The 19,816-nt window shown below is 42.6% G+C and overlaps 1 protein-coding gene across 1 annotated transcript in view; it reads left to right on the top strand.

Moving 5' to 3' along the window:
* LOC126260339 (synaptogenesis protein syg-2-like) overlaps positions 1-19,816 on the top strand; it is a 138,695-nt gene that overhangs the window by 56,002 nt on the left and 62,877 nt on the right. Inside the window, exon 8 of the mRNA XM_049957664.1 lies at positions 18,968-19,086. Within this exon, the coding sequence (XP_049813621.1) occupies positions 18,968-19,086 (119 nt within the window). The remainder of the gene's footprint in view (positions 1-18,967; positions 19,087-19,816) is intronic.

The following is a 19,816-nucleotide window of genomic DNA, read 5'->3' as shown; positions in this document are numbered from 1 at the left end:
TAGGGGACCGCACCGCCACTTCCCAGCAAATTAGGGACACTGTTGCTCCTAGGGTATCGGCGAGGACCATTCGCAACCGTCTCCATGAAGCTGGGCTACGGTCCCGCACACCGTTAGGCCGTCTTCCGCTCACGCCCCAACATCGTGCAGCCCGCCTCCAGTGGTGTCGCGACAGGCGTGAATGGAGGGACGAATGGAGACGTGTCGTCTTCAGCGATGAGAGTCGCTTCTGCCTTGGTGCCAATGATGGTCGTATGCGTGTTTGGCGCCGTGCAGGTGAGCGCCACAATCAGGACTGCATACGACCGAGGCACACAGGGCCAACACCCGGCATCATGGTGTGGGGAGCGATCTCCTACACTGGCCGTACACCACTGGTGATCGTCGAGGGGACACTGAATAGTGCACGGTACATCCAAACCGTCATCGAACCCATCGTTCAACCATTCCTAGACCGGCAAGGGAACTTGCTGTTCCAACAGGACAATGCACGTCCGCATGTATCCCGTGCCACCCAACGTGCTCTAGAAGGTGTAAGTCAACTACCCTGGCCAGCAAGATCTCCGGATCTGTCCCCCATTGAGCATGTTTGGGACTGGATGAAGCGTCGTCTCACGCGGTCTGCAGGTCCAGCACGAACGCTGGTCCAACTGAGGCGCCAGGTGGAAATGGCATGGCAAGCCGTTCCACAGGACTACATCCAGCATCTCTACGATCGTCTCCATGGGAGAATAGCAGCCTGCATTGCTGCCAAAGGTGGATATACACTGTACCAGTGCCGACATTGTGCATGCTTTGTTGCCTGTGTCTATGCGCCTGTGGTTCTGTCAGTGTGATCATGTGATGTATCTGACCGCAGGAATGTGTCAATAAAGTTTCCCCTTCCTGGGACAATGAATTCACGGTGTTCTTATTTCAATTTCCAGGAGTGTACAATACGTAATAGTGCTGGAGGATTGGAAAACGGCTTTAGGTGAAGGAGCAGAAGAACAGATTATGGGAGAATATGGGCTTAGTATTAGAAATGAGAGAGAATTTCTGCAATAAGTTTCAACAAGTAATAGCGAATACTCTGTTCAAGAATCACAAGAGGAGGAGGTATACTTGGAAAAAGCCACGAGATACTGGTTGATTTCAGTTAGATTACAACCATGGTCAAACAGAGATTCAGAATTCAGATACTGAATAGTAAGGCGTACCCAGGAGCAGATATAGACTCCGATCACAATTTAGTAGTGATGAAGAGTTGGCTGAAGTTTAGGAGACTAGTCAGGAATAAAAAAATGCGCAAAGAAGTGAGATACGGAAGTACTAAAGGATGTTGAGATAAGCTTGAAGTTCTCTAGGGCAATAAGGAATAGTTATGCTCTGAGTTACCTGAGGCTATAGATACTCCGATAATAAAATCACAGAGGCCGGAAAGAACAATTCAAGTACAGGGAAGGGAACTGCAAAAGAACTTAGGGACTACAATTACAAATAACCTGATTTGGAATGATCACATAGATACTGTTGTGGGTAGAGCAAACCAAAGACTGCGATTCATTGGCAGAACTCTTAGAAGGTGCAACAGGTCTACTAAAGAGAATGCTTGCACCTCGCTTGTCCGCCCTATTCTGGAGTATTGCTGTGCAGTGTGGGAACCGCATCAGGTGGGACTCACGGATAAACAACGAAAAAGTAGAAAGAAGGGCAGCTCGTTTTGCACTATCGAAAAATAGGGGAGACAGTGCCACAGACAGGATATGTGAACTTATTAAAACAAAGGCGTTTTCGGTTGCGACGGGATCTCCTGATGAAATTTCAATCACCATATTTCTTCTCCCACTGCGAAAACATTCTGTTGTCACCCACCTACATAGGGAGCAATGAGCATCACGATAAAATAAAGAGAAATCAGGACTCGCACAGAAAAATTTAAGTGCTCGTTTTTCCCGCGCGCCGTTCGAGAGTGGAACGGTAGAGAAACATCTTGAAGGTGGTTCATTGAACCCTCCTCCAGCACTTTATTGTGAATAACAGAGCAGTCACTTAGATGTAGAACCATGGGCAGGAGAAGGAATATTTTAACTGATCGACGAAAGAAGTGTGTACAAAAATGTTCAGGGAGTTCAGGAGTACAGAAATAAATAAATAGCAAGTGCAGGAAGGCTAAAGCGAAATGGTTACATGACAAATTTGAAGAAATCGAAAAAGAAATAGTTGTCGAAAGGACTGACTCATCATATAGAAAAGTAATAACTACTTTCGAAGAAATAAAATGTGAGTGTGGCAACATTAATAGTGCAATGAGAATTCCTCTGTTAACTACAGAGGAGAGAGGGGGTAGATGGAAAGAGCACGCTGAAGGTCTTTATGAGGGAGAGCGACATGTCTGATGAGGTGACAGAAGAGGAAAGGGAAGTCGACAGGTAAGAGATATAACATTCCATTGGAATTTCTAAAATCATTGGGGGATTTGACACAAAACGACAATTCACGTCATTGTGTAGAATGTACGTGATGGCTTTATATAAATACCATAAAACTTTTGGGAAAACATCATCCACACAATTCTGAAGATTGCAAGAGCCAAAAAGTGAGAGAATTGTCGCAGAATGAGCTTAATCGCTCTTGCATCCAAAAATAATATACAGAAGAATGGAAAAGAAAATTGAGGATCTGTTAGATAACGACCCCTTGGCCTTAAGAGAGATAAAGGCACCAGAGAGTCCACTCTGACGTTGTTGTTGATAATGAAAGCAAGACTAAAGACACGTTGGCAAGATCTGTACAACTGGAGAAGGTGTTCTGAAATCTCAAGTGATGCAAGATGTTCGAAATTCAGAGAAAAACAGGCATAAACTATAGGTAAGGGTGGGTAATATACATGTAGAAGAACCAAGGAACAATATGAGTGGAAGATCAAGATCGAATTGCTCGGATTAAACAGCGTGTAGGACAGAGATGTCAACTTTAAACCTTACTGTTAAATCTGCACATCTTAGAAGCAATGACGAAAATGAAAGAAATCTTCAGGAGTGGAATTAAAATTCAATGTGAAAGGATATCAACGAAAGTTTCGCTGACAACATTGCCATACTCGGTGGAAGTGAAGAAGAATTACAGGATTTGTGGGGAATGGTACGAATATTCTGAGCACTACAGAATACGTACGTTTCTAGCATTTGTAGACTTAGAGAAAGCTTTTGACAATGTTGACTGGAATACTCTCTTCGAAATTCTAAAGGTGGCAGGGATAAAATACAGGGAGCGAAAGGCTATTTAGAATTTATACAGAAACAAGATGGCAGTTATAAGAGTCGAGGGACATGATAGGGAAGCATTGGTTGGGAAGGGAGTGAGACATGGCTGTAGCCTCTCCCCAATGTTATTCAATCTGTACATTGAGCAAGCAGTAAAGGAAACAAAAGAAAAATTCGGAGTAGGTATTAAAATCCATGGAGAAGAAATAAAAACTTTGAGGTTCGCCGATGACATTGTAATTCTGTCAGAGACAGCAAAGGACTTTGAAAAGCAGTTGAACGGAATGGACATAGACTTGAAAGGAGGATATAAGATGAACATCAACAAAAGCAAAACAAGGATTATGGAATGTAGTCGAATTAAGTCAGGTGATGCTGAGGGAATTAGATTAGGAAATGAGACACTTAAAGTAGTAAAGGAGTTTGCTATTTGGGGAGCAACATAACTGATGATGGTCGAAGTAGAGAGGATGTAAAATGTAGACTGGCAATGGCAAGGAAAGCGTTTCAGAAGAAGAGAAATTTGTTAACATCGAGTATAGATTTAAGTGTCAGGAAGTCGTTTCTGAAAGTATTTGTGTGGAGTGTAGCCATGTATGGAAGTGAAACATGGACGATAAATAGTTTGGACAGGAAGACAATAGAAGCTTTCGAAATGTGGTGCTACAGAAGAATGCTGAAGATTAGATGGGTAGATCACATAACTAATGAGAGGTATTGAATAGAACTGGGGAGAAGAGGAGTTTGTGGCACAACTTGACGAGAAGAAGGGACCGGTTGGTAGGACATGTTCTGAGGCATCAAGGGATCACAAATTTAGCTTTGGAGGGCAGCGTGGAGGGTAAAAATCGTAGAGGGAGACCAAGAGATGAATACACTGAGCAGATTCAGAAGGATGTAGGTTGCAGTAGGTACTGGGAGATGAATAAACTTGCACAGGATAGGGTAGCATGGAGAGCTGCATCAAACCAGTCTCAGGACTGAAGACCACAACAACAATAACAATACAGAATATGGACTGATAGTAAATCGAAGAAAGACGCCAGTAATGAGAAGCAGCAAAAATAATATTACCGATAAACTTAGCATCAAAATTGGAGACCACTTAATGAACGAAGCTAAGGAAGTCCGCTACATTCGAAGCAAAATAAAGCTTGACGGAGACCAGTACTGACCAAGAAGGCATTCCTGGCCAAAAGGATCCTACTAATGTAAAACCTCTATCTCTACGAAAAAAGTTCGGAGGGTGAACGTTTAGAGCACATCACTGTATGGTAGTGAGACACGAACTGTGAGGAAACCGGTAAGGAAGAGAATTATGCATTTGAGATGTGGTACTACGCTGAATCGTCGAAGAATGGAAAATATGATACTTGTTTTGCCAGTTACTAAGAGACGTAAATGGCAATCGACTTCACATCAAATTCACGGAAGGGTGGTTTTATTGATTTTACTGACTGACTTATTCACAGTACTGAGAGAAGATGACAGTAATGTAAATTAATATTCATGTATTACACTAACATTTGTGATTATCAAAGTCGTTCTGCAGGTGGACTCGTCGACAGTGTGACAGCTTTCTGTGCAACGCAAAATGCTGTATATAGCAAAAGTATATACCTATTTTCCATAATCTGCTCTCTATGGCCTAGATGGGCATTTTATCGTCCTTATTTGAAAATGGATTTCGAGGCTGATTCTGTTAGATATACATTGACGAAAGAAAATCGCAACACTCAAAAGTAGTGGATGTGATGTGATGGAATTTCGATAATACATTTCTCCAAATGGTTCAAATTGCTCTGAGCACTAGGGGACTTAAGTTCTGAGGTCATCAGTCCCGTAGGACTTAGAACTACTGAAACATAACTAATAAGGACATCACACAAATCCATGCCCGACGCAGGATTCGAACTTACGACCGTAGCGGTCTCGCGGTTCCAGGCTGTAGCGCCTAGAACCGCTCGGCCACTCCGGCTGGCTCATTTGTCTAGGTAACATAAATTATTTAAATGGCTAATACTGCAAGATCACAGTTTAATGTAAGCACGAGATAAGCCATTGAAAATGCGAAATGCTCTTACATTAATAACCAGTGTAACCGCCAATCTGTTGACTGCAAGCATGCGTTGTGTTGTCAGACGGCGGTAGTCAGCTTGTGGGATGGAGTTCCAAGCCTCTTGCCCTTGGTCGGTCGATACAGGGACGGTTAATGCTGTTTGTGGATGACGCTGGAGTTATCGTCCGATGACGTCCCACATTTTCTCGAATGGGGACAGATCTGTTGATCGAACAGGCCAAGGCAACATGTAGACACTTTGTAGAGCATGATGGACTACTCATCGGTATGAGGGCGAACGCTGTCAGGAATGCTGTTCATGAATGTCAGCACAATAGGTCGCGTCACCAGGCCGACGTACAAATTTTTCGTCAGCGTGCTTGGGATAACTACGAGAGTGCTCCTACTGCGATACAAAATCGCACCCCAGGCCCGCTGTGGCTGGCACGCAGACAGGTTGGTTGCAAGGCCCTCAACTGGCTTCCTCCTAACCAACATACGGACATCACCGAGGCAGAACCACTTTTCATCATAACTCACAACAGTCTTCCACCCTGCCCTCCAGTGAGTTCTCACTTGTCATCACTGAAGTCAAAAATGGTTGTGCCTTAGGGGTCGGTAGAATGCACGCTACAGGGCGTCTGGCTCGTAGCTGTACTTGAAGTAACCGATTTGTAACAGTTCTCTGTGTCACTTTGATGCCAGCTGTTGATCAAATTGCTGCTGCAGATGCAGTGCGATGAACCACAGCCATACGCCGTACGCGATGGTCTTCCGTGTCGGAAGAACCGGGTGGCCGTGCGGAGCGCCGTCTTCTTGCGATCGTACATCCTCGTGACCACGGGTGGCATCAGCCATGTACAGTGAGCTACATACGCGCCAAGTCTTTCTGCAGTATCCAGCTTCTCGTGGCGATTCGAAAATCTGCAATAGGCAGTTTAAGCAGTTACAGTTGGTTGTTGGTAAATATTCCACAAAACCACGAGTTCCCTCACGAAGAGGTCGGTGTATAAAGAAACAATGAATTTACTCGATTATTTAGTTCACGGTGCGAGCGCCGGTTTCAAATAATTACTAAAGACTAAATGAACATCTGTTAGAAGCTGAAACTTTATTACATGACCTACACTACGGCGCTGACTGTTGTCTTTGATTCGCTAAGTTAATCTTCTCTAGACTAAGTCACTGAAGATCATTAAGTGCTGATTAAGATTATTAAACTGCAAATCAATAAAGACTGTTGTAGAGATCTGTTCAAGTTCCTACAGTGGGCCGAGACACAAAGAGACTTAAAGAAACAGATATTTTTTGATAGCAATTTCTCTTTGTTGGACACGCGGTTTGGTGGCTCGTAGGGCTGAACATATTACCAAAACGGCGTCGTAGAATTCTGCATGCTTCAAGGCGCTGCAGCTGCTGTTTCTTGTGATGCTGGAATTTCAAAAAGGGATTCAGCGGAGCATTTCAGGCGGATTGGAGATTACCATGAATGTAGCGCCGTACATGGAGTAGTGATCACTGGTGCGCATAAGACGAAAATTTATACGACGATTGCCCAGAAAGTAACGCACCGCATTTTTTTTCTCAGCCGATAACAATGCTGCAAATGCGAAACGTTACGTAAGTATTATTTAAAGTCTCCTGAGGGAGCGCGCCATGTTTCCGTCACTTCCGACAGATAGCGTAGCTGCAGGACAGTTCCAAAATGGCGTCTGTAGGTGATGTACGTTACAAGCAACGTGCCGTCATTGAATTTCTAAATTCAGGGAAAGAAACTTTACGAAATATTCACAAACGCTTGTTCAAAGTCTGTCGACAGACGTATAGTTAGTCGCTGGACACGGAGGGTGAGGTCTACGATTTGCAGCGGTGGGGGAGACCATCCACAGCTGTCATAGCTGACATGTTGCAGCGAGCTGACGCTGTCATTCGCGAGAACAAACGCATTACGACTCGGCAGTTGGCGCTGCATCTATCAATCAGCAAACGAAGTGTGGTTGCAACTATCCGCGCTCTTGGATATTCAAAAATATGTGCAGTATGGGTCCCTTGGTGTCTAACCGTGGATCACAAACCGCACGGAAAAAAACATTTGTCTTGATTTGTTGCAACGTTTTGAAGCTGACGGGGAGGCCTTCCTGTACTGGATTGTGACAGGTGATGAGACCTGGGTACACCATTTTGAGCCCAACGCAGTCGATGGAATGGCCCCATTCCCACTCTCCACAGAAGAAAAAATTGAAAGCAACTGCTTCCGCCAGTAAGGTCATGATCGTTCATTTACAATTGTTGCGCGAAAGATGCCGCAAATAAGAGTTAATTAAATTGTCTCTCAGGTCTGCTATCTGTATTAACACTATTTTATGTCATTACGTTTTAAATAATGACTAATTAATACACGCGAGTCGCATCAATATATTTGAACTACTGTAATGTAGTGGTGGCTTGTGAAATATATTCGTATATGTAGATGTAAAAATAATACTATCCTTAGACATTTGTATGTATACCATGATTTTTTTATTACACTAAACATGTCAGCATTCACGGCGATGAAACAAACGTATGAGCGCCTACATTGACTGGCGATCTCAGATACCTCTGCTTGACTGCCGCCTCTTTTTACACTTAAAGATATGCACATTCCAATGGCAAATTTTGGATCTCTCCTTACTGTGAGACGCTTACAAGTGTCTGCCGAATGAGATCACCCAGCTTGTGTTAGGCTCTGATACGCACATGTGTTTCAATCAAGTTGACTGCTGAAAATATATTTTTGTCTGAAACACGTTTAGTGTCAGAAATAAAAGCTTACAGCAAATCAACAAGTGTCTGGAGGTGGTGTTATTTGAAGAGTGTGCAGTGTAGAAGGAAGAGAGAGGAGAAAGTAGTATTTTTTTCTGTTTTTTTAACTTCTTAATTTGGCCAGCAGTGGACCGCAAAGGACTTAGGACTTCCTCGCTTTTCTTTTCTTCTCCCTGAACCTCTCCATTCTTTCACTTTTTTTCTGCCCTCCTCGGACATGGTCCATTTGGGCTTCCTGTTTGATGGTTTCTCTTGCAATGATATTGCACTCTTAACTCTGCTTCTGAACTCTCTTCTATTGTGGACCATCTGTGGCGTAATTTCAACTTCCGTTGCAACCCTCTTCACCTCATCTACACATTCTGACGTGGTCTTTAACCCCAAGATATACTTGAAGATCCTTTTGGTCAGTGTGCTTTCATCCAGCCTTAGTATGTGTCCGTTTGGAGCACAGCACTCTATGGTAGTGAAACATGGACGGTCTGGAAACCTGAACTGAAGAGAATCGAAGCATTTGAGATGTGGTGCTACTGACGTTTGTTGAAAAATATATGGACTGATGAGATAAGGAATGAGGAGGTTCTGCGCAGAATCGGAGAGGAAAGGAATATTTGGAAAACACTGACAAGAAAAGAGGCGGGGTGATAGGAAATCTGTTAAGACATCAGGGAATGACTTCCATGGTTCTAGAGGGAGCTGTAGAGGGCAAAATCTGTAGAGGAAGACAGAAATTGTGTGATGATGATGTTTAGTTTGTGAGGCTTTCAACTGCGCGGTCATCAGTGTCCGTACGAAGTCCAATTTGTACACAGTCCCAGTTTTGTTCATAGTCCAATCTAGTCACTGTCATGAATGGTGATGATGATGATGAAATGATGAGGACACACAAACATCCAGTCCCCAGGAAGGGAAAGTTTCCAAACAGGCCGGGAATCGAACCCAGGACCTTGTGATCCAGAAGCAGCAACGCTGGTCACTAGACCACGAGCTGCGGACAAGACAGAGATTGGAATACATCCAGCAAATAATAGCGTTCTTCGTTTTTTCTCTTCTTCCAAATTCCATCAGTAGTCTTCTGCGGTCCGAGTATTTCTTTATTCTCGAGATCTTGTAGCTCCCGTTTTCCATATAAGACACTCTGTAGCGTACAATCCTTCAGATTGAACTTCCGAGTTAGAGTGTCTGATTTTGACCTTGCAGGCAAACGCCCTTTTGTTTTATTTGTTATGTTTAGCTTGTAGGCCAAGCCTAGTGATAATAGAGGAAATAACTTCCTGAGATGTGTCTACGGTCGTAGTTCTCTTCTGGATTTTGTACTACTGATGTCCACGTTTGATATTTCAGTTGTTGCTGGCATCTTTGGATACTATAATTAAGAATGGCACTTAAGAAATAAGAATTGCTCTTAATTACGTCTTACGAAGTTGGCAAAGGGCCGTACATTGTATATGTGAGTGGAAAAATATAGTCAAAGTCTTAAAGCAATCTAGAAGGATCTTCCATGACGAGTAAGAGCCGGCTTAGAGAGATGCTCTGAATAAAATACTTCAAGGAACACTGCATTTTCTCGGTCAGTTTCAAGTGGTTTGAATGGTCTAAACGGTTTGTTCTGTGTAATAAGTTCTTGACGTACTCTCTGGTTTGAAAAATCGTTCTCCTCAAGCTCTACTCAAACTAAGTTCAGAACTACTGGTGTTTCCGAAAGCTACTTAGGAACCACAGGGAAATCGTCGTATTCACTGCACATAAAAAGTAACTGAACATCGGTCTTCGAACATCACAGTATGTCCTATTTTACGATGTGTATATCATCGACTAAGGGGTATAAATGATGGCAAAAATGTTAATACAAAACATTACTAGCGAGAGCACTAAAACAATTGAAAGAACTGACGAGTCTTACAGATAAATCATTTGAATGCAGAAAGTGCACCTTACGCTAGGAATTGAAGCGAAATGCATTCTTATTTGTAAATTGTTTACTTTTTCATGATTATCTCGAAACGACGCTATTTCGTAATCAAAGAATGTAAAATAATTTTCATACAGCGTTCGATATTCTGTAAAAGATATCTTCCATCGAATCTGTATTATGCGGTACATGTTTTCACAGCGTCTATCCTTGTAGAGAAATGAAGACACTGCTTGTATGTTTGCATATCGCAAATAAATCGAGAATTGTGACTACTGCAACATTCCTTTCTATACAAAAATCCTTGGTGAAGAATCTGGAAGAAAGGTAAATAACACGAAGTATTGTAGTTTGAACATTTAAGAATCGTAATAGAGGAAACCGTTTTGTAGAAATAATGAGAAGAATTCGGTGCTCAGAATTCATATGTAATGGTGTATATTTCAGACAAATAATACTTTCAACGTATTGTCATACTCTTTATCGGTTTATCCGCGATTTGACAATGAGAAACCGCTATTTAGGCAAGATTGCCTGGAACCGAAGTCTTGTCTCATGGCGAGTTAGTTAGAAGAAGAGCCGCAGGATGGCGAAGCAAGCGCAGCGCCTGCCAGCAACTACCGCCTACTGCGGCCAAATGCTGAACTAACACCGCTAACCAGCAGCACGGGTCTATTGAAATCAGGCGCGTCCGCACGATTCCTTATTTCTGTTCAAAAAAGGTTCAAATGGTTCTGAGCACTATGGGACTTAACATCTGTGGTCATCAGTCCCCTAGAACTTAAAACTACTTAAACCTAACTAACCTAAGGACATCACACACATCCATGCCCGAGGCAGGATTCGAACCTGCGACCGTAGGAGACGCGCGGTTCCGGACTGAGCGCCTACAACCTCTAGACCACCGTGGCCGGCTATTTCTGTTCAAGTTTGCGTATGTGCATAAATTTCCAACGGCGCATCTACGTATGTAATTTCTCGAAAAAGGAGGCCGAGCGTTAAGAGCAGTGCTTCCCGCCTTTGGTAGAATCTTTGCGCTCTTTAACAGCCGACAGGCATCTAGGGCCCATGTGTGATTCAGTATGTACTGTATTGAGTTATGCTATGAAGCGATACATGTGCAGTAATGTCTGTTGACTCCAAACGAAGCACACTTAAATTTACAGATGATTACAAAGAAAAGTCATATGAAACTCCGTTTCTAAAGATTATTTGAATAAAAATTTGAGATATGACGTCCTAGCGTGAAGTATTAGATAAAATGTCTCGTATCATATTACTGTAAAAGATACTGTAAGTTTCAAAGTAGGAAAACACAGAAGGGTAAGCAAAATAATTAATGGGGTATTTGTAGCTGGTCAACAATCTACTAGAAATAGAAGTGATGGGCACAGATGATGCAAAAAATACAATATTTTAAAAAGGCAACGACCGATGTAGTGGATTTTAGCAACCACGAAATCCACAAATTTGTCGAGTGCTTGAATATTAATCCACAAATCTTTCAAATGTGTAAACTACTTTTTTATTTAAAAGAAAATAAAAATGACGCATTGAAAGTTAATTAACCTTCACATGACGACTAAGAACCTCCCCTAAGTATTTCTCAGTTTCAGAAATAGTCACTGAAATGCGGAAAAGTAGTTCAAAATGGTATATAAGTCGCCGGTTACCAGCTGACGAAATGTTATTGCCAGTCTCATCGCTGCAGTATCCCAAGCAGAAAATCTAAAATCTCGCTGTGACCTCCTTCCGAAATTTGCAAACAAAACGTTGTTGTCATTTTGTATTTTTCGTATCTCTATTATTTAGATACTTCTTCACCTACAGTCGCTTTTGCGCTTTCTTTTGCTGTCGTCTTTTTATCACAGTAAACGCAGTAATGGCAACATGCAAAGAAGGGGGGATCCACAGTAGCGGGATTGCGCAAAGAGGCGTCGTGTGGACAAAAGAAGCACCATGCGTGCACGCTTTCTCTCCACAAATCTTCGTGCATGCCCTTCTATTCCCATGCGTCGGCGACAGCGCAAGAGGAAAGAGGCATTATGTAGACATAACTTATACACCTTAAAGGTGTGTCCAGATGATACCTCTCTCCTCTTACTCTAGCGAAGCTCCGTAGGAACAAAGCGCATGCGGAAAAAAAAAAAAAAAAAAAAAAAAAAAAACCGGGAGAGAAGGTTACGAATGCATGCATGCTCTCTTCTACCCTTTGCTCATTTTCAAGCATTCTGCTGCCCATCCACTTCTTTCTTCGTCAATATGTGCTCCATTTAATGAGTAGCATTTCGTTAATCGGCAACCAGTGACCCACACCAATTTTAATTATTTATTTCACATATCAAAATAAAACATTTCAGTAATTATTCCTGAATCTGAGAACTACATAAGAGTGTTTATTATTCTTATGTTATGGTTAGTAGACTTCCCGTACGTCATTTGGATTTTAATTAATTTTTAAAATTTTTTTAAAGTTTTCCTCAAAAAAGATTATAGGTTAACATACTCAATCTCGACGTTTCTGGAATGTTTTAGAGCCCAGAATCCAGTGGAACCGAGCACAAGTTCTTTTTTAATTTGTGGTTTTTTGCAGAGTTCATCTTTCGTTTCAGTTACTAGTAGTCTGAGAGCTCCTTCTGTCCCATCTTTTTCATTTATTCAGATGTCAGTCTCCTCAAATGTTGTAATATAAAGTCACATAGCATACATATTCGTCCACAGATTTCAAACTGACTTTTCGTAAATGTGTAGTGTGCTTTTTCTCTCTTTTTCCTAGCTGGAGACCTATTCGCTACAGTAATATTATCAGAGTCTTTCTATCTTACTTTTAGTTTTCGCTAAGTCACGTTAATATGTGGCGCTCAGGGAAACACAATTGAAATTTTTATTCAAATAATCTTTATTAGCGTCGTCCTCTATGACTTCTCCTTTTATAAGTTGCACATGTCGCTGGGAGCGATCTGATAATTGGTAAACAAGAATATTTGGCTACCAAGACAGAGTTTGTAATAGTTTTATTTTGGTTTTGTTTCTCCAATGGCCGTTTTCAACAGAGTCTAGCTGTCATCTTCGGATCTTCTGGAAATAATATTACTGTGCATGAACAGCACGAACATAACGAGAGCACACTCCTATATAAAACAGAAGCTCCACATTGGCTCGTCAAATACGTAAAATAGAGTAGAAAAAGGTCTATAGCACCAAACAGTCTGCCCAGAAGTGGAAGCGAGTTCGTCAGTGGAAGCATGCACATTAGGAAAGACTTCCAGGACGTATAAATCATCAAATGTTAAATAACTAAATTGCCTAATTTTACATCCTAAAATGCTCGCAATTGTCTCTTCTTTTCATGCTTTTTACGAAAATATTAATAAAAACAATATACTGAGCATTAATCGGTTTATTTGCAGAGGAATCAATGTAAAAATTTAAAATAAAACAGTGTAAAAGCTTCAGCATAGAGACTCGACCCTACGACTCCCGGACTGCCGTTTTTTTCTTGCGACAGCGCCAACCCCAGTCAGGAAACCACACTTCGATGAACGGCTCAGGCTTCGCCCGACTCGCACCAAAACTGCTAATTTTTTTAAATGCTCGGCCATCTGGCGCTTCCACTTCCGTCATTTCAATTTATGTCCAAGCCCTGCATATACCATAGATCTGTACGAAAACGGTGATGCCTATTAAGTGCGGTTCCCTTCTCCCGTTCTACATATGACCTTATGTTCTTCCAGTCTTTTATTCACCGTTATTTTTGTAGCACCTATATGCATACATCACCACGAATACGCCGTATTCAGTAAAATCCTGCTTTCTCCAGCGATTTGTGAGAATCTATGGCCGGTCGAAGGTGGTGGTGTATGTTTCGTCCGCGTTTGTAGACGATGTGCTGTTTTTCAAGATCTTCAATACGCGGCCAGTAATGTCCGTAATCGGCGGAATGAAAGCTTTGGATTTCGGAGAGGGGAGTAAATCACTGTGAACATTACGTGACGGTGTTAACACCATATTCATTTCAGCGGGCGGATACCAATTATTCAGTTACTCATTGGTGATACACAGGATGTAACAAAAATATATGGCAGAAATTAGAGAACGTGTTCCTCACACGTAGTCAGAGATGTTACGTTATATGAATATGGGCCTGAAAACGCTTTGTTTACATGTTACAACTCTTTTTCTCCAACTCATTTCTAATTAGAAATACACAAGAACAGAAAGCACAAGCATATCACATGCAACCCTTTCTCACTGGAGAGGTTCAATATGTTCTGCGTGGGCATTGACACAAGCAGTTAATAAAATGTTCCAGGCTGTTATGCCGTGGCCGAAAGGGTTTGACCTTAAAACGCGGTGTTTCGTTCTCATCTACGGATATCTTTTTCCGGGGGGAGATCGTAACTATGTTGAATGTCCGATTCACACCCTGGCTCGATACCGATTATAGAGGGGGAGGAAACTTCGGGTTTTAAGGTGAAATTCATTCGACTACGACATAACAGCCCGGAACATTTTATTAATTGATACAACTATTAACCCGCCATTGTTGTGAATCTCGGATGCGCTGTTATATCCCTTGGAGTACTGCGTATGACTTCGCTGCTGTCCACAACACGGGCACGTAGACTCTGAACATCTTCTAGTGAGGATTTCGTACACAAGAGCTTTCAAATGTCTCCAAAAATAGAAGTCTGATATATCGGTTACAGGAGTAACCCGTCCAAATGCAGCAACTGTGACGCAGCATGTGGAAGTTGCAGTATTTTGGAGGGTTACTCCTGTAACCGAAATATCAGATCTGAAGTTGGTTCTAAAGGAACCGAAACCGGTCATATGGATAAACATTTTGCAATCTAGACGGATTAAAAGTTACATTATTCGAGGAAGACTGTGCTTTGCTCGTTGTATATATTTCGCATGTGGGAGTCACGACAATAACAGCTACGGTCGCAGGGTCGAATCCTGCCTCGGGCATGGATGTGTTTGATGTCCTTAGGTTAGTTAGGTTTACGTAGTTCTAAGTTCTAGGGGACTGATGACCTCAGAAATTAAGTCCCATAGTGCTCAGAGCCTTTTGAACCATTTCTTAAGGGCACATCTACTTACAGATCTGTTTGAACATTCTCTACAAAATTATGATAACCTCGCCTTTTGAGCATGAATGGAAGAAAACGAGGCCCTACCAAACAGTCATCAACAGTGCTGACACAAACAGTGACAGAAAATCGTTTCTTAATGACTCGCTTCAACAGTTGCGTGAGGATCGCCGTGTGCCGATACATGCCAATTGTAAAAATTTACAACCTGACCTCTTTGAAATGACGCCTCATATGTGAGCAGCGATATTGCACGAAAATTAGGGGTTGGCATTTTGTTAACTAAACCATTGACAAACGACCGTGCAGGGAAATTATCTACTGATAGTGGCTACACGCTGTAAAATGTATGGCTAAGGCTGCTCCTCGTTTACCACTCGTCAGACAATCATGTCGTTAGCATTCATTGTTGCAGCTACATGTTTTGTACTGACACGAGGATCGTCGTCAACTCCACGAAGAATTGCTGCTCTCCCGTTGCGGTGTCTCGTCCTTGTAGTACTCTCCCAGTCGCGAGTATCAGGCTTAAATGCCCCCTGTTCCCTAAGTCGACGATAAATGAGTTCAAACGTTTTCCTGTCGGGGCACCCTCATCGAGGAAATCTCTCCCAGCACAAAAGCTGAGCGCGAGCGCCATTGACGTCAGCTAATCCATTCTTCAGATGGGCATCCGCAATCTCTGCATTTGTGTACATTGCCATTGCACAAGCCAGGTCTGTGATTAACTCTGCGTAGTGCTTGCAACGGTCGTACTAATTTCTGGAATAGCTGATGTTACCTGTAAACAAGAAATGACGTACGTCGCATGGCAATAGGGACACGTGAAACGAAACACTGGCGGTGAACAATGTAACCAGACGGCACCATGACTCCAGTCTTCTGTTCTTATTTGTTTCCCATAATTAATGAGTTTGAGAAAATGAGTTGTAACACGGAAACAAAGCGTTTCCGACCAGTGTTCATATAAAATAATTTCTTCGTCTAAGTGTGAGGAATGTGTCCAGCTACAGGGTGTTTCAAAAATGACCGGTATATTTGAAACGGCAATAAAAACTAAACGAGCAGCGATAGAAATACACCGTTTGTTGCAATATGCTTGGGACAACAGTACATTTTCAGGCGGACAAACATTCGAAATTACAGTAGTTACAATTTTCAACAACAGATGGCGCTGCGGTCTGGGAAACTCTATAGTACGATATTTTCCACATATCCACCATGCGTAGCAATAATATGGCGTAGTCTCTGAATGAAATTACCCGAAACCTTTGACAACGTGTCTGGCGGAATGGCTTCACATGCAGATGAGATGTACTGCTTCAGCTGTTCAATTGTTTCTGGATTCTGGCGGTACACCTGGTCTTTCAAGTGTCCCCACAGAAAGACGTCACAGGGGTTCATGTCTGGCGAATAGGGAGGCCAATCCACGCCGCCTCCTGTATGTTTCGGATAGCCCAAAGCAATCACACGATCATCGAAATATTCATTCAGGAAATTAAAGACGTCGGCCGTGCGATGTGGCCGGGCACCATCTTGCATAAACCACGAGGTGTTCGCAGTGTCGTCTAAGGCAGTTTGTACCGCCACAAATTCACGAAGAATGTCCAGATAGCGTGATGCAGTAATCGTTTCGGATCTGAAAAATGGGCCAATGATTCCTTTGGAAGACATGGCGGCCCAGACCAGTACTTTTTGAGGATGCAGGGACGATGGGACTGCAACATGGGGCTTTTCGGTTCCCCATATGCGCCAGTTCTGTTTATTGACGAAGCCGTCCAGGTAAAAATAAGCTTCGTCAGTAAACCAAATGCTGCCCACATGCATATCGCCGTCATCAATCCTGTGCACTATATCGTTAGCGAATGTCTCTCGTGCAGCAATGGTAGCGGCGCTGAGGGGTTGCCGCGTTTGAATTTTGTATGGATAGAGGTGTAAACTCTGGCGCATCAGACGATACGTGGACGTTGGCGTCATTTGGACCGCAGCTGCAACACGGCGAACGGAAACCCGAGGCCGCTGTTGGATCACCTGCTGCACTAGCTGCGCGTTGCCCTCTGTGGTTGCCGTACGCGGTCGCCCTACCTTTCCAGGACGTTCATCCGTCACGTTCCCAGACCGTTGAAATTTTTCAAACAGATCCTTTATGGTATCGCTTTTCGGTCCTTTGGTTACATTAAACCTCCGTTGAAAACTTCGTCTTGTTGCAACAACACTGTGTTCTAGGCGGTGGAATTCCAACACCAGAAAAATCCTCTGTTCTAAGGAATAAACCATGTTGTCTACAGCACACTTGCACGTTGTGAACAGCACACGCTTACAGCAGAAAGACGACGTACAGAATGGCGCACCCACAGACTGCGTTGTCTTCTATATCTTTCACATCACTTGCAGCGCCATCTGTTGTTGAAAATTGTAACTACTGTAATTTCGAAAGTTTGTCCGCCTGAAAATGTACTGTTGTCCCAAGCATATTGCAACAAACGGTGTATTTCTATCGCTGCTCGTTTAGTTTTTATTGCCGTTTCAAATATACCGGTCATTTTTGAAACACCCTGTATTTCTGCCGTACATTTTTGTTACACCCTGTATTTCAACTCCCCGTCCAGCAACACCGAAGACTAGCATTTAGACGAAATACAACCTGCCATCTATCTTCTCGGCCTTGGGAAACTGAATCTTTGGATGTCGCGCGAGGTTTGGGATTACTGCTGGAAACGTTTTCTTTCGAAAACATACATATTTAGTTATTCTCACCTTTAGTATACTCCCCTCCTCTATCCGTACTAATTTCCATGCGAATTTCGTACAACGTTCCATGAAACTTTTCCGTTCATGGAAACAGTGCTGGAAGACTTCCTCTGTGAACTCCAAGATGACGTGTGCCGCTTTTACTTTCACTGTTTCGGTTGAATAAAATCGCGTTCTTTTTAATTAAGATTTCACGTTGGGGTATAGATAAAAGTTACCTGGTGCTAGGTCAGGGAAATAAGGCCGGTTATCTAACAATGAGATACTGTGTTTCGTTGGTAACCTCTTAACAGACAATGCAGTATGAGCCCGTGTGTTGTCTTGATGCAGAACCCATGAATTGTACTTCTACAATTCAGATCGTTTTTTTTTTCTTGTTTTCTCACGGAGAATGTTGATTAACATTTGACACTCAGGAACCGAGTAAAGATAACCAATTTCATTGATATCGAGGAAAAAATAATCAACGTCGCTTGGAACCAGAATTTTCTCATTCGAGCTTTCTCCGCTCTCCGTGAAGGTTGGGCACATAAAGTGCATTGGTGCTTAGTATCTGGATCATAAGTGGAAAGAAAACAAGATTTGTCACATGTACTCACTAATTTCAAGAAATGAGGATAATTTCAATGGTATTCACAATATCAGAACAATTTTTTTACGCGCTTTTTTTGTTCGACTGCGAGAACTTCCGGCACCAGTTTCGCACACGTTTTCTCATGTTAAATTAAAAATGTAAAATGTGCCTTACACTTTCTTTGCCCGTTCCCACAGTTTCAGCAATCGTTCGAATACTCAACCGACGCTGAGAAAAAAAATGGTTCAAATGGCTCTGAGCACTATGCGACTTAACTTCTGAGGTCATCAGTCGCCTAGAACTTAGAACTAATTAAGCCTAACTAACCTAAGGACATCACACACATCCATGCCCGAGGCAGGATTCGAACCTGCGACCGTAGCGGTCGCTCGGCTCCAGACTGTAGCGCCTAGAACCACCCGGCCACTACGGCCAGTAGCGGTAGATTATTCCCTATTAGGTTGTGCATTGAATAATTTTATTTCTGCATGAATTCGGCGTAATGATTGGGGCCTCGTGTTTTTGCAGACGCTCCAGTGACGCGGGTACACGTGGATTCTGAGGTGGTGCACGAGGGAGCAGATATTCTGCTGCAGTGCGAAGTCACAGCCAACCCAGCGGCGTACAAGATCACTTGGAGGAAAGACGTAAGTTTACTGCACTTTCTCATGCTCTTACAAACTACCCGACTTTCTCGATTAATGAACTAAAAATTTAATATACCCGCTTTGTATGGAACTTGCTGAGTACAGCGACTGTATCATAAATTAATGGAGTTATTTTTACTGTATCGGACACTTTTTAGTAATATTTATTAGTGAGACTCATTTTGGCGGCGTGCTGCCATTATCAGGTGCATTACAGTCACGCTTACATTACCCTAAAGTGTGATGACGTTTATTAGCTACGTGTGCCAGTGACGTTAGTACGCGTTTAAATATCGTACTATTAAATACTCTGGTGTGCACAACTTAGACGAAAGTGCCTTCCGCTTAATGTGACACTGCTAAGTAACATAGCCCGAGGAAACTTGAACCGTACTTAGAATTAACTGCTACAGTGTAGTACAGAAGGTAAATGGAAGAAATACGCAATGAGACTAACAGAAATGACACTTTCATTGAAAGACGATAATTACAATAAATTCAGCGCGATTTATGATGGTTTCCTGGACATTACAAAAAGCGGGACAGGGGTCTTGCCCAGGGGCGTTTGAGCAAAGGCTTGCAGCCATTCCCGCCACAAACATTTGAGTTAGTTGGATAGCAGCCATTTCTATAACTCATGAATGCAGATACGCACTTCAAGAAATTCTTGGCACGCTTCACAGAAAATCCGCAATGCAATCCACTAGGAAAGAAGCAGGAAACGCTTGAT

The sequence above is a fragment of the Schistocerca nitens genome, chromosome 5 (assembly GCF_023898315.1).
Source record: "Schistocerca nitens isolate TAMUIC-IGC-003100 chromosome 5, iqSchNite1.1, whole genome shotgun sequence".
Taxonomy (NCBI): domain Eukaryota; kingdom Metazoa; phylum Arthropoda; class Insecta; order Orthoptera; family Acrididae; genus Schistocerca; species Schistocerca nitens.
Note: the sequence above shows the minus strand (reverse complement) of the source record. Positions and strands in the feature narration are given on the sequence as shown.